Raw genomic sequence first — 14,569 nt, 5'->3', positions numbered from 1 at the left:
TTGTGCCATTTTAAGGTGCTTTCTCTGGCAATTTTTCCGAGATGAGGAGGAAATCTCAACAAGAATCTCCAAACCTGAGTCAATTATTGGACAAAAAAAAACCCAGGTGTGTCAAATGGTTTTTTCGACCACCAAAACTCTGAACTGTAATTTTTTTTACTGACGAAACCTCAATGCAGTCCCATTTTCACTTATATTGGAACTTTGAACTACATTGTCCTTTTGGCAAACACCCCATCACATTTGGGAGTTGGGTCTAATCTTTTGTATTTAAGGGTTTCACGGCGCTTGCAACACATTTAGGTTATATCAGTGCCAGTAAAAAGGAAGAAAATGGGATAGTAAAAGAGTTCTGGAGTTACAATTTAAGTACCCAAGAAAAAGGAAGACAAAGGGGAATTACAGTTCATAGGGAACAGTTATAGATTCCAAGAGTTTGAGAGCACCTTAATGTCTCATCCTGACATAAGCACAGGTCCCCACTAAGGGGAACACACTCAAATGTTGACAAATCATATATATGTAAAACAAAAATTATACTATGCATAAAAGAGGTGATTTACAAGAAAAAAAATTATCATCTCCCAATACTTAAGTATGCATTTGACTGTTTCCCTCCCAGCCAGGACAAAACCAAGTAATCTCATTCTAAGACAAAGATAGAAAGCAGGTTGGAAAACAGATATAGGGGGATAGAAGACACAGTAAGTGCCTCCCTGCCCACTATGGGAGGCCCGGAACCCCACTCAGGGTCTAATCTTTAATCGCCATGCCACTGTGCAAGTTTAATGACAATAGGCTAAAATAAAGATATGTACACATTTTAGAGGGTTTTTTGTTGTTGTTGTTGTCTTAAACCCTCTCCTTACCACCTACAGCAAAACCGTCACATTTGTTACGACACAATATACATTTTTCTTATTCAAATTTATTTTGGATATCACAATGATCTTTGTTTAAATAATAAGAACATAAAGTTGTTTTGTAGAGAGATTGAGTTTTTAAAAATCTATTTTTTGCGGGGTAAGCCTAAAAGAGGAATACACCCAAATGCTTACATTATACATTAAAAATAACAAAAATAATAAGGGAGCGTTCACATATTACGTCATCAAAAATTTGCCCTTTTTAGACCCCCCCCCTCCCCCAAGTCATCACTTGTCATCATTGACCTGACCCCCCCCCCCCCCCTCCCCCAACAGATGATGACGTCATCTAATTTAATAAAAACTAAAAGATAACTTTAATTTCACAATATTTATTATTCATTTTTCAAACCATAAACATTGATTATCAACGTTTGATAAAACACATTCAGACATTTTATTAATTTCAGAAACTGTTGATAATTTATGTTTTACGATACAATGGGGACATAAAATTTAAATTTGCAAAGATAAAATCTAACAAACATTATTTAAATTAGGCTACTTGGTGCAGGTGCTATTAAAAAAATTTCAGAAAGTGTAATTTAAAATAGTATAGGAGGCAAATTATTTTATAGCATATTAGTCTTTTAGTGGAATGAATTTCTGTTTCAATTTCCAAACATAAAATTAATTGATTCAAAAATGTTTCTGCCTTGGACCTCTGGCAATGTACTATAAATAGTATCATCAATTTCATCTTCATCGTCATCACTTTCTCCCATTTGCTGTTCTTCTTGTATGCCGCATTTTCGTGAATGGTCTTTCATTGCTGTGATCGAGGAGTGATACAATGAACATTTAGGGCAAGTTCGCCTTTTGAGAAGTGATACCCCTTTCCCATCTTGTTTCTTGAGAGATGGGCAATACTCATCATAGCAATTTATGTTTTGATGACATCATCTTGGGTCTGACCCCCCCCCCCCTCCCCCATGTCAACACATGTCAACATTTGGTAGACCCCCCCTCCCCCCCTAGCTGATGACGTAATATGTGAACGCTCCCTAATATACAACAGAGAGATGATTTACAAGGAAAAAAATATCATTCCCCCCCCCACCCCCCAAAACAAAAAAAAAACAAACCAACAAAACAAAACAAATTATGCATTTGAATTTGACTGTTTCCCTTCATCCAGGGCCAGGACAAAACCAAGTAATCTCATTCCAACACAAAGAAAGAAAGCATGTTGGAAAACAAATATAAGGAGATAGAAGACACAGTAGTGCCTCTGCCCACATATGGAAGATCAGAATAAAAAAAGAGACAAAAAACAAAAACAAACTAGGAACTCACACATGCGTTTCATTGAAAGATTTAATTTTGAGTGGAATTGAACATATTTATACCCCTCAATTTTCTCAACTGGATGAAAATGACAAATAAAATAATTATATGTCACATATTTTTACAGTAAAACTGAATAAAGCCAACACTCTTAAAGTCACCTTTTTATTGGTCCCAAATGTTCTGTTCTTTATCTAAGTATGCTCCATTGATAATGGATAAAGTCAGCCTTACTAAGAGAAATCTTTCTAGTTAGGCAATGTTGACTTCATCAGGATTCCACCATAGCATCGTGGCTCAGCGGTGCGCCCTTTGCTTCGTATCCGAAAAGTATCGAATTCGATCACCCACCACTGCGTTGTTTGCCTCGAGCAAGCCAACTCACCCTTACTCAATTTGCAGCACTGCACTGCGGCTGATGCCTGGGTTATTCCAGTCTTCCCTTGGAATAGACCCTTTGGGATGAATAAAGGGAATCTTATTTATTTATAAATCAAACACCTCTGCTCCCAGAATTTTGTCTGGATAATCAATCCTGTAAGGGAGTCGATTCAAAGGTTGACATTGAATCAGTTATTGTTTACAAATTTTCGACTACCTACAACACTAACAAAATTTAAATGCAGACTATTTCACGAAAAGAACAATAACAGCAATGCAGCTTCAATGAAGTTTGAGCAACGTCATTGTTTCTGTTCTCTTTATGAAAACTAAGATAAGGTGCGACTTACAGTAAAACAAACCCCACTTTGTAAAGGGTCAAACTCAGTCTGGAAGAATCGATCAATGTGTTGGAAAATGAAAAACATATTAACTGATAATTGAGTCGATGACCACATGAGATATTGCTGGCATTGGATTGGACATACAGTGATAAAATGGGATAGAAGAGTCACTTTAATTCACGAGGGCATGATGTGGACTGCTGAAAGCTGTGAACTCTAAAAAGAAAATGAACACAAATTAACAGCCTCCAAAAAAGAACAAAATACTTATCAAGGGAAGTTTTGCATTGTTTGTTTGTTTGATTTTAAGAGTTTTTACGGTGCTTGCATCACATTTAGGTTGTATCAGCGCCAGTAAAAAGAAGAAAATGAGATATTCAAATTCTAGAATCACAATTAAAGCACCCATTAAAAATGTAAGACAAAGGGGAACTGGGAACAAATAGGGATCAGATGTAGATTCCAAGAGCATACCATCAATGTACTTAGTTTGAGATCACCTATAAGCCTCATATGGACACAAGCACAAGATCTCACAAAGAAGAATACACTCAAATGCTTACATTATACATTCAAAACAGCAAATATAATAATACAATGAGAAATGATTCACAAGGAAAAATTTATCATCTCCCAAAACAATAACAATGTATTTGACTGTTTCCCTCCCAGCCAAGGACTCCGGCAAGGCCCAGGACAAAACCAAGTAATCTCATTCAAAGACAAAGATAGATCCTATATATATATATATATATATATATATATATATATATATATATATATATATATTATATATATATATATACATATATATAGCTAATATATGAAAATCATACATTCACATAGAATTTCAATCAATACTGGTATATAATCAATATATATATATATATATATTATATATATATATATATATATATATATATATGTATATATATATATATTGATTATACCAGTATTGATTGGAAATTCTATGTGAATGTATGTTTCATATTGGCAATTGCCTAAAGTAAACCTTCGAATAGAATATATTCCTTTTAGTTCATAACATCCATACATAGGTATAGTGTACTATGCAACTCAGCCAAAATTTAAATAGACCTATTACAAATTGTTATACAAATTCATGAACGATAATATGATCTGTTTTGGGACTGTTGTGAGCTTCCTGCACTTGATGACCTCAACTGTCGTAATTGATTGAGACCCTGGGTGAGAAACGTTCTGACTGTATTGATTTCCATCAAGGTCAAGAAATTCAGCTGATGAAAGAAATTTATTTAAAAAAATACATTTATTGAAGAAAAAAAATAAAAACAGAAAAAAAGGAAGGAATGAATTGTAACTTTATAAAATGCTTTTAAACTGATGTAGCCTGGTTTGATCATAATATTTCTTCTAATTTTATTCTAAAAATACATTGTTATTGTTATCTAGCTTCCCTTATCTGCTGCTTTCAAACAATCATTACTTTCATCTTTAAAAAATACCTTATCAACGTTTACTTCTTCTTCCTTTTAAGTCTATAACTTCAAATTTTGAAGATTCCACAGACCACAATATTTTTCTACCATTATCATCAATGGCAACCAGAAAATAAAACAAAAAATTAACAACAAAAAAACAAACAAAAACACACAAGTTTACAAGCCCCACTTAGCATCTAGGTGATACACTTATCATCTAGTTTTGAAACCTACAAATGATTCAGCATGATCCCTCCTTTAAGTCTTGCTAGCAGTGTTCAACCATAAGAGCAATGTGACATTTACTACACCAAAGCCAGTCACACCAAATTTACTACTCAATAGTGAGAATGGTAAGGTCTGCAAATATAACTGATCTATAATCTATCATCTGCATTTTTTACTGAAACGCTTAGTTCTCCTCGGCAAATTTTTTGGCAAATTTGGGGGGGGGGGGGGGGGGGGGTTTGGCAAATTTTAGGTCCCAATTTGGCAAAAAATGCAGATGACAGACATAATGGGAGAAATTATAATTTGAAAGTAATTCAGCCTTGTGGTTAAAAATATAATTTTTAAAAAATACGTTATCAGCACACCTTAGCATGGGACACCTCACTCTTCACAAAAAGATCAATACTGCTCCTCAATTTGGCAATCCTCAAGTCCCAGATGTCTTTAATCAATGTCCTAAGCTCATCAGCTCTTGGAATATCATCTGTGGCACTGCAATCACGATAAGAGAAGGTATGGTGATACTGCGCAGTGAAATCAACACATAAGAATGGTAATAATAATAATAATAATAATAATAATAATAATAATAATAATAATAATACACATTTATATAGCGCTCATTCTTGTGTAAAACACAAGCTCTGGGCACTTTACAGTATAAATATCAATTTTAAGTGAAAAAAATAATAACAACAATAATAATTCATAGCCAAATCAAGGATTCATATAGAGTCAAGAAAAACAAATACAGTAAAAATGTGTCTTGAGATTCTTTTTAAAAGTAGGTAAAGACTTGCACTCCCTCAGACCACGGGCAGTTCATTCCAAATCTTGGGGCCGAAACAAGCAAACGATCTATCCCCAAATTTTGTTCTTGATCTTATTTCCGAAATTTTCGTTTGGTCATTACATGATCTTAAAGTGTAATTTTCAAATTTACACATGACCACGTGATCTGTGAGATATACCGGTCCTATACCAGCCAAACACTTATAAACAAGACACGCTGCTTTGTAATATGTGCGCTTTTCAATGGGCAACCAATGGAGAGATGCCAACAAAGGGGTTGCATGATCAAATTTTTTTTTGCCAAAAACTAATCTTGCTGCACTGTTTTGCAGCAGTTGTAATTGTTTAATAGAAGCCTGAGGCAAGTTGACAAGCAGCGAGTTACAATAATCTATTTTCGATAAAAATGAGGGAAACAACCAATGTTTTACATGTTCCAAGTGCAATATACTGACGGATCGAACGATTTTCTTCAATTGAAAGTATAAAGATTTAAAGAGAGCAGAAATGTGAGCTGACATTCTCATTTCTGAATCAAAATAGACACCCAAATTTTTAAGTCTTTGAAACTTTGATCTTTTCACCCCCAATCAACAACAATAATAATAATAATAATAAAAAGAATAAATGCAATAATAACTTTTAAAACGATATATTAATGGAGCTAAAATCATATTATCCAAAAACAAAGATGCTTAAAAAGGATATTTCACAGGAAATAGGAAAATCCACAATGCCGGCATGCCTACCCACAATTTCAAATTTCAGGGACAATTTAAGGATAAAACCTCAGATTTAAGGAACAATATGTCGTGCAATAGTGATGTCATAAAAGACAAGTCAAACATCCGATATCATGAGCATAATATATGGTAAATATAATTAGTTACTCTGTTTTCAACAAATGGGGTATCCTCACTCGCTGATAATATTACTTGGATTACGCCTCAAGATAACAACATCACTGGTGAGAATAACTGATTATAAAAGAGGAGGAATTTTTTCTCCAACCAATATGATAGAGAATAGCTTACCAATTTCCAAATTATATGGTTTGTTAGTGCTGATGAAGTGGTGGTGGTGGTTGTAATAGCGGTGGTAGGTGTGATGATGTGGTGGTGGAGGTTGTAGTGGTTGTAGTAGCAATGGTAGTAGAGATAATGATGTGGTGGTGGTGTAGTAGTGGTATTAGAGATGATGATGTGGTGGTAGAGATGATGATGTGGTAGTGGTTGTTGTTGGAGTAGTGGTGGTAGAGATGATGATGTGATGGTGTTATTGTTGTAGTAATGGTAGTGATGATATGGTGGTGGTTGTTGCAGTTGTGGTAGAAATGATGATGTGGTGGTGGTTATTGTTGTACTAGTAGTGGTAGGAGTGATGATGTGGTAGTGGTAGTAGAGATGATGATTTAGTGGTAGTTGTTGTAGTAGTGGTGGAGGAGATGATGATGTGGTGGTGGTTGTTGCAGTAGTGGTGTTAGAGCTGATGATGTGGTGGTGGTGGTAGAGATGATGATTTAGTGGTAGTTGTTGTAGTAGTGGTGGTAGAGATGATGTGGTGGTGGTTGTTGCAGTAGTGGTGGTAGAGATGAATTAGTGGTGGGCTGTAGTAATAGTGGTAGAGAATATGATGTGGTGGTGGTGGTGGTGGTTATTGTGGTGGTAGAGATTATGATGATGTGGTAGTTTTGGTGATGGGAATGATGATGTTGTGGTGGTGGTGGTTGTAATAATGGTGATAGGGATCATGATGATGCCTGATGCCACAGTAGTTCATGACTGCATTATCTTCTTAATTCAAGGTGGTAAAAAAATGGTCAATTATTTCATCTCCGGGACAAAAAGTAAACTTCCATATTTTCAGCGACAGCCATTATTTATTTTTCAAATTTTCGGGACAAATCCGGAAATTCCTGGACCGTAGACATGCCTGACAATGGCATTTTAAAATGAATGTTATATAATTTCTTTGACAAACATATTTGCAACAATACAAAGTATAGGCGTGTTCAAAGTTTGATGGCAAGAAAGTAAAAATTATAGTTGGAAAGCCAATAAAATATGATACTTAATAGTGTACTATGTGATACTCTACTACCAATAAGTTAATTGGGAAATTATGTTTATGTTTTTGTTTTTAAGGGTTTTACGGCGCTTGCAACACATTAAGGTCATATCAGCGCCAGTAAAAAGGAAGAAAATGGGATAGTAAAAAGTTCTAGAATTACAATTAAAGCGCACAAGAAAAGGTAAGACAAAGGGGAATTGGTTCAAATAAGAAACAGATATAGATTCCAAGAGCACACTATCAAAGTACTTAGTTTGAGATCACCTAAAAGTTTCACCCAGACACCAGCACAAGATCCCACTAAAAGGAATACACATTCAAATGGTTACAAATCATATGTTGAAAATAAAAAATAATACATAACAGAGAGATGATTAACGAGGAAAAAAATATCACCTCCCAAATCTATAACTATACATTTGACTTTCTCTCCCAGCCTTGACTCCGGTCAGGGTCAGGACAAAACCAAGTAATCTCATTCCAAGACAAAGACAGAAAGCAATTGAAAAACAGGTACAGGGGGATAGAAGACACAGTAAGTACCTTCCTGCCCACTATGGGAGGTCGAACCCCACCCAGTGGGAAATTTACTTTAAATAGTAATAAAAGTAATATTAATAATAATAATAATAATAATAATAATAATAATAATAATAATAATAATAATAATAATAATAATAATAATCTCAAACTAATGGACATAAGATCATGTGACCCTAAAACAAGGCACGCTTAAAGGATAGTTTTACAGGACATTGAAACACTCTTAATAAGTTTGTGCACTCAATCAATCTCTAATCCGTATCATGACATTTCTTGTAATAATAATAATAATGATGATGATGATAATAATAATACTAATAAGAGAAGGAGGATGAAAATGAAAATATATATTCTGGATTAACTTCTACTATAATTTATATAAAAACTAATCTGCTTGTTTGCAAGCGGCTTCCTTATGTGACAGCATAATGACAAACAGTGTGAAAGGTGCTCCCTAATGTCAGATCCGATCTACTCGTGCTTCACAAATGATAACAATAATAATAATAATAATAATAATAATAATAATAATAATAATAATAATAATAATAATAATCTTATTGTCCAAATAGGCAATTATTGTTAGGCTACAGCTCTTGTAATAGGAGAAAAAGTAATTAAAATAGTAGTAATAATGATAATAATACTGATAGTAATGATGATAATAATAAAAATAATAATAATAATAATATTAATAATAAGAACAAGGACTGAAGCAAAAAGCATTTTCATTTTCAATAAAGAGATATTTTAGTCCTGATCAAATCAGTCAATTCTGTTATGATTCACTTACTGTTGTAAAATCAACTGAGTGATCTCCATGTAAAAAGAGCATGGCATTGATGTGAAAAATCTGCTGTCAGCCTCCTCTTGCTTCTTTTCTCTTAGTAGATCTATGGGTATTGGGAATGTTGTAAAAAAGGCAACACATTAAAATCATAAGTTCACTTATTGGTACATGATACAATGCACCCTCTGGATACAGCACCCCTGCATAGCAACATTGACCTCTGGTCCCAATTTTTTATCTTTGCTAAATATTATAAGTAATAAAACCCCCAAACTAGCAACATATATTTAAGTAAACACCTGTTTAGCGACATAAATATAATCGGTAGTTGACACCGGCACTTGATACAAAAATCTAAGAAATATAGGCAACATAGTCTCCGATCTTCATTTTGTACTGTTAGCCAATAAAAACATTACTTTTCCGACCAATGAGATGCCCTGCTCGAGCCTACTCATCACCAACGAGATTGTTTTGCTACTGACAGTACAGTGTCATAACCGATCGCTGACAGTTTTTAATAAAAAGGGTTTTACAGCGCTTGCAACACATTAAGGTCATATCAGTGCCAGCAAAAAGGAAGAAAATTCGATAAAAAGTTCTAGAATTACAATTAAAGCACCCAAGAAAAGGTAAGACAAAGGGGAATTGGTTCAAATTGGAAACAGATATAGATTCCAAGAGAACACTATCAAAGTCCTTAGTTTGAGATCACCTAAAAGTCTTATCCAGAAACAAGCACATGTCCCCACTAAGAGGAATACACTCAAATGTTTACAAATCATATATAATACGTAAACAAAACATCATATAGTGCATAACAGAGAGATAATTTACAAGGAAAAAATATCATCTCCAAAAATAACTATACATTTGACAGTTTCCCTCCCAGCCATGGTCTCCGGCCAGGGCCAGGACAAAACCAAGTAATCTCATTCCAAGACAAAGACAGAAAGCAAGTTGGAAAACAGATATAGGGACATAGAGGACACAGTTAGTATCTCCCTGCCCACTATGGGAGGTCAGGGACCCCACCCAGGATCGCTGACAGACATATCAAGAACCAAGAAGTCTACCCCGATCAAGAAAAGTACTTAAAATTGGTGACAAACTGTAAATCCTCGCTAATATCAACAAAAAGACGATGACAAAGGAAATCGTAGTGAAGTGCAGGTTTCTCCACAACAGTTTGTCAATAATAGTCAAGAACCAGGATAAATCACAAAGGGAAAAGACAACACACATCTGAGAGTGAAAGTGTAACTAGTAAACCCTTTGGTACAGTTGAGTTTGAGATAAATAAAGAGGGGTCATTTAATTTATTTGAAGATAACTTTTTTTTCAATTTTGACTCACCAAGATCCATCCATTCAGGTGGAAGCACTCGACACTTTTGTCTCTGTTTCAAATTGATGGCTAGCCATAATGGCACTGAGACTGGCAACCCTGCCACAAATGGACCCACATCACCCTTTCAGGAAAGAAAGAAATATAAAACATTCTGCATGAAACATGAAATGAGATAAAATTGTAAAATTGGTGTTACATAAAATTTTGAACTAATCAACAAATTATTAACAACAGTAACTCAGAATTGCATTTATAACTTACCCTTATCTTGGCATTACAGACTGGCTAAGAAATAAATAAGAGTGTGCATTTGAAGGCTTCAATCTTGTCTTATTGAGGTAAAGTGCAACCCCAAGATAATGACATCGTTGAAGACCAGGAAATTATGTTCTTATCCAGGGGTGTCATCATTCTGGGGTTTTCAAGATGGCGGTAATAGGAGGTTTGGTGAAACCTGTGATAATAATATGGTGGTGATGTGCGGACCAGTGTGTACGATAAGACACGTCCCAACCACCCCAGAATGGGTATTTTTCATGTCGTCAAAAGGTTTACAAAATACGCTTTCACTCTCTTTTGTGCATTGTCCTTGTTTTGATTATAAATAGAAGATAGTGCCTAATCACTATTTCCCTTCTGTCATTTATCCGGGCTTGGGATCGACATTTATTGATTAAATAGAGAGATAGAGATGGATAGATAGATAGATAGAGAGAGAGGGGAAGGAGAGAGAGGGAGAGAGAGAGAGAGAGAGAGAGAGAGAGAGAGAGAGAGAGAGAGAGAGAGAGAGAGAGAGAGAGAATGAGAGAGAGAGAGAGAGAGAGAGGAGAGAGAGAGAGAGAGAAAGGAGAGAGAGAGAGAGAGAGAGAGAGAGAGAGAGAGAGAGAGAGAGAGAGAGAGAGAGAGAGAGAGAGAGAGAGAGAGAGAGAGAGAGAGAGAGAGGAGGAGGACCACAGGCTTTCCCTCTCATAGCTTGTTACAGGAATAATATAATATGAAGTATGATGAAGATGGTGAATGGTTTTATAGGGGAATGGTGAAAGTGAAGGATTGTAACGAAAATATTAGGAAGGTTGTTGTGATGATGAGGATGGTGATGAGGATGATGATGGTGATGATGATGATGATGATGATGATGATGATGATGATGATGATGTTGTTGATGCCGATTTGATTGTTTCTTTTTTTTTTTTTTTTTTTTTTTAGTTGTGTTTTTTTTTTGATGACTACTATGTTACTAGTGTGCATCTGTGTGAGTGTGTCTATGTCAATATTGTATTGTTATAAATGTGTAAATAAATGACAAATTGCCACTTTTTTTAGGACAATAAAGATATATTATTATTATTAATAATAAAAAGGAATCGTAACTTCATTCTTGATTCCCTCTTGTTTCGTCAACAATTGGTAAAGACACAGTTGACAGCGCCAGACCTGCCAGATGACCAGAGTTCCTTGTGGTCAATTTCAATTTTAAAAGTGGCAAAAGGAGAACCTCACTTGGCCAAATACTACAAACATTTTGACTCCTCTAGAAAAACTCATTGTATTTGATAAACAAAAAATCGACTAGACTAGGAATACTAGAGACAAATTTGTTATTGAAAAAAAAAAAATGTTTTCTAAAAATAAAAAATTAGAACTAATCAGTGAAACATGATTCTGTGTGGCCATCTGACAGCCCTGGATAACGTTTTCTATGTACACGATGGCAACACGATAGGTAGGTAAGCATTGGTCAGTAACAAACTGATCCCATTGGCTGTGAGTTGGCTTTTTACTGTCTAAGAGTACAAAATGGCAATGATCAGAAACGATGTCTACTTGGCTACACTTTTTTTATTATCAAACGTCGGTGTCAACTGCTGATTATTATCACTATATCAATGTCACTAAACAGGGGTTTTACTCAAATGCATGTTGCTATTTTTGTGTTTTTATTATTAATAATATACATATTTTAAAAATCGGGACCAGAGGTCAATGTTGCTATCCAGGGGTTGTTGTAATCCAGAGGTTACACTGCATTAGATATGCATAAGATACTTGGCTCAAAATATCTCATCAATTTCTTGGGCCCAGTGCCATTCATTTGTTTACAGGCAAAAGAGTACACTAATTATACAAAAGCAAATCACCATGACTAATTATTCTTCAAATCCAACGAATGGTGGTAGTTGAGCTGATAGCATGGATGCTAGCACATAAATTACAATTTTTAAATACACTAATAGCGGGAGAATATCAAAGGGAAAAAAGAATTCTTGCATGTAAAATCCAATCTATTATGGACAGAATGTCACCAACCACATCAATTTCTTTTTCCTACACATCAAACACAACTCCAAAATCAGATAATGTCTAATGAAATAAACGAATAGCTCTGTAAGTGGTCGAGATAAGTATGATGTGGTGGTGGTTGAAATAATGGTAGTGATGATCATGTGATGCTGGTGGTCGGAGCAGTGGTGGTGCAATGATGTTGTGGTGATGGTTGTAGTAGTTGTGGTAAAGATAATGATGTATTGGTGGTTGTAGCTGTGGTGGCAGAGATAAAATTTTGGTGGATGTTAGTAATAATAGTGGTGATAATCATGTGGTGGTGGTTGTATTAGTGGTAGTAGTGATAATGGTGTTATTGTGTTGGTAGTAATGATGATGATTGTAGTAATGGTAGTAGTGATGCTGATAATTTGGTGGTGGTTGCAATAATGGTGTCAGTGATGATGATGATATGATATTGGAAGTTATAGTAGTGGTGGTATTGATGATGTGATGGTGGTGATAATGATGATGATGATATGGTTATGGTTGTAGTTGTAGAAATGGCGTGAGTGATTATGTGGCAGTGGCGATGACGATGTGATGGTGGCTGTAATAGTCGTGGTAGTGATGATGATGTGGTGGGGTGGTGGTAGTGATGATGATGATGATGTGGTAGATGGTTGTAGTAGTGGTGGGAGTGATGATGATGTTATAATATGGTTGTGGTTACAGTGATAATATGATCCAGTGGTTTCGGAGCCTTAGTGTCACAAAAAAATACAATTTGCCAAATACAATTATAAAATAAGATATGAGAGAGAGAGAGAGAGAGAGAGAGAGAGAGAGAGAGAGAGAGAGAGAGAGAGAGAGAGAGAGAGAGAGAGAGAGAGAGAGAGGGAGAGAGTCTGCAAAGTAAACACAAAATAATAATAATAATAATAATAATAATAATAATAATGATAATAATAATAATAATATTAAAAATAATAATAATAATAATAATAATAATATGCCCATAACGCACGAAGCAAAAGTGCAATTCTTAGAATTTGGGCGAGTCAATTTCGTTTTACTGTTATAGGGTATTTTTTTGACAATAACTGAATTTGAAGGCACTTTGCCACTTTGAGAACTCCAGTCCAGTGGTCGCAGATAGGCGCACTGAGGCACTGTAAGGTGAAACTCGTTTTTTGGAACTTTATTTTTGGCCCTTTTACTATTTTGGTCACCATGGCGTTATATGTGAACCTAATTTTGGTGTCATGTAAAAGAGCACAAAACAAGCTTTCTAACGATGTATTTCATTCTTAATTCCTGATTATATTTTTGAATCCCTGTGTTTTACGTAATTTATTTTAAATGTTACTTAGCAATATGAATAGTGTAAGACAGAATATATTTATCTATTGTGTAAATTCAATTTTTTTAAAACAAAACAAACTGTATTCCAACAACCAGGTGATGCCACAGGCACAGGTATCGTATCACCCCCTGGCATTAATGAGCGACACCTCCTACTGCCTGACACCTTATCAATTTGAATTTGAAGTAAAGTCTTGCGAGAAGTAACTTTAACGCTTGGTTTTCTTTAACAATTTTTTCTGGTAACAAATTAACCATTTCTGATATTTTAGCTTCATTAACTTACGCATATTAAAAAGACCTTGTCTTGTGAAAAATTCGGTACCACCCTGATATGTTGGTTCTCAGCCAGGAACTCAATCTCTGCGCAATCCATTCTGAAAATCACGAAACTGTCACCAGGACCAGAGCAGAGATTGGCGATTGAGGTGGAAGGAAACAGTAAAATCCAACTTACGGTCCAGACTTATTATTGACACTTAAATCTGTAAGTACGGAACAGAACATGGAGTCTAGAGGATCCTTAACAGATTCTGATTTCAGTCAGTCACTTTGAATATTTACTTGGACTTGGAGTTTAGTTCTATTCTACGTTACTCAGTTACTCTGTTTTATTAATTGGCATTGATCTCCTAAACTTTATAGTTAGACAGGCAGGTCTCAGCCATTCTAATTTTACATCTGACAACAGTAAAACCTACACAACATGTTATGCTTTCAAATTCATTTCGCTGATTTATAACCCGATGATCATAAATAAAATTA

The 14,569-nt window shown here is 35.0% G+C and overlaps 1 protein-coding gene across 1 annotated transcript; it reads right to left on the bottom strand.

Annotated features, from left to right (window-relative positions):
* Positions 1-3,921: 3,921 nt before the first annotated feature.
* On the bottom strand, positions 3,922-14,324 carry LOC144977099 (DNA replication complex GINS protein PSF2-like). The gene is made up of 5 exons (XM_078921896.1): positions 14,091-14,324; positions 10,184-10,298; positions 8,831-8,930; positions 4,998-5,124; positions 3,922-4,197 (listed from the first exon to the last, which is right to left on the bottom strand). Exons 1-5 carry the CDS (start codon positions 14,178-14,180, stop codon positions 4,060-4,062), a joined length of 570 nt encoding a protein of 189 aa, XP_078778022.1. The 5' UTR covers positions 14,181-14,324; the 3' UTR covers positions 3,922-4,059.
* Positions 14,325-14,569: the final 245 nt, after the last annotated feature.

Source organism: Berghia stephanieae, chromosome 7, assembly GCF_034508935.2.
Source record: "Berghia stephanieae isolate SIO BIC M18660-M18661 chromosome 7, UCSD_Bste_1.3, whole genome shotgun sequence".
NCBI classification, from domain to species: domain Eukaryota; kingdom Metazoa; phylum Mollusca; class Gastropoda; order Nudibranchia; family Aeolidiidae; genus Berghia; species Berghia stephanieae.
The sequence above is the reverse complement of the archived record's forward strand: the minus strand, read 5'-3'. Positions and strand labels throughout refer to the sequence as shown.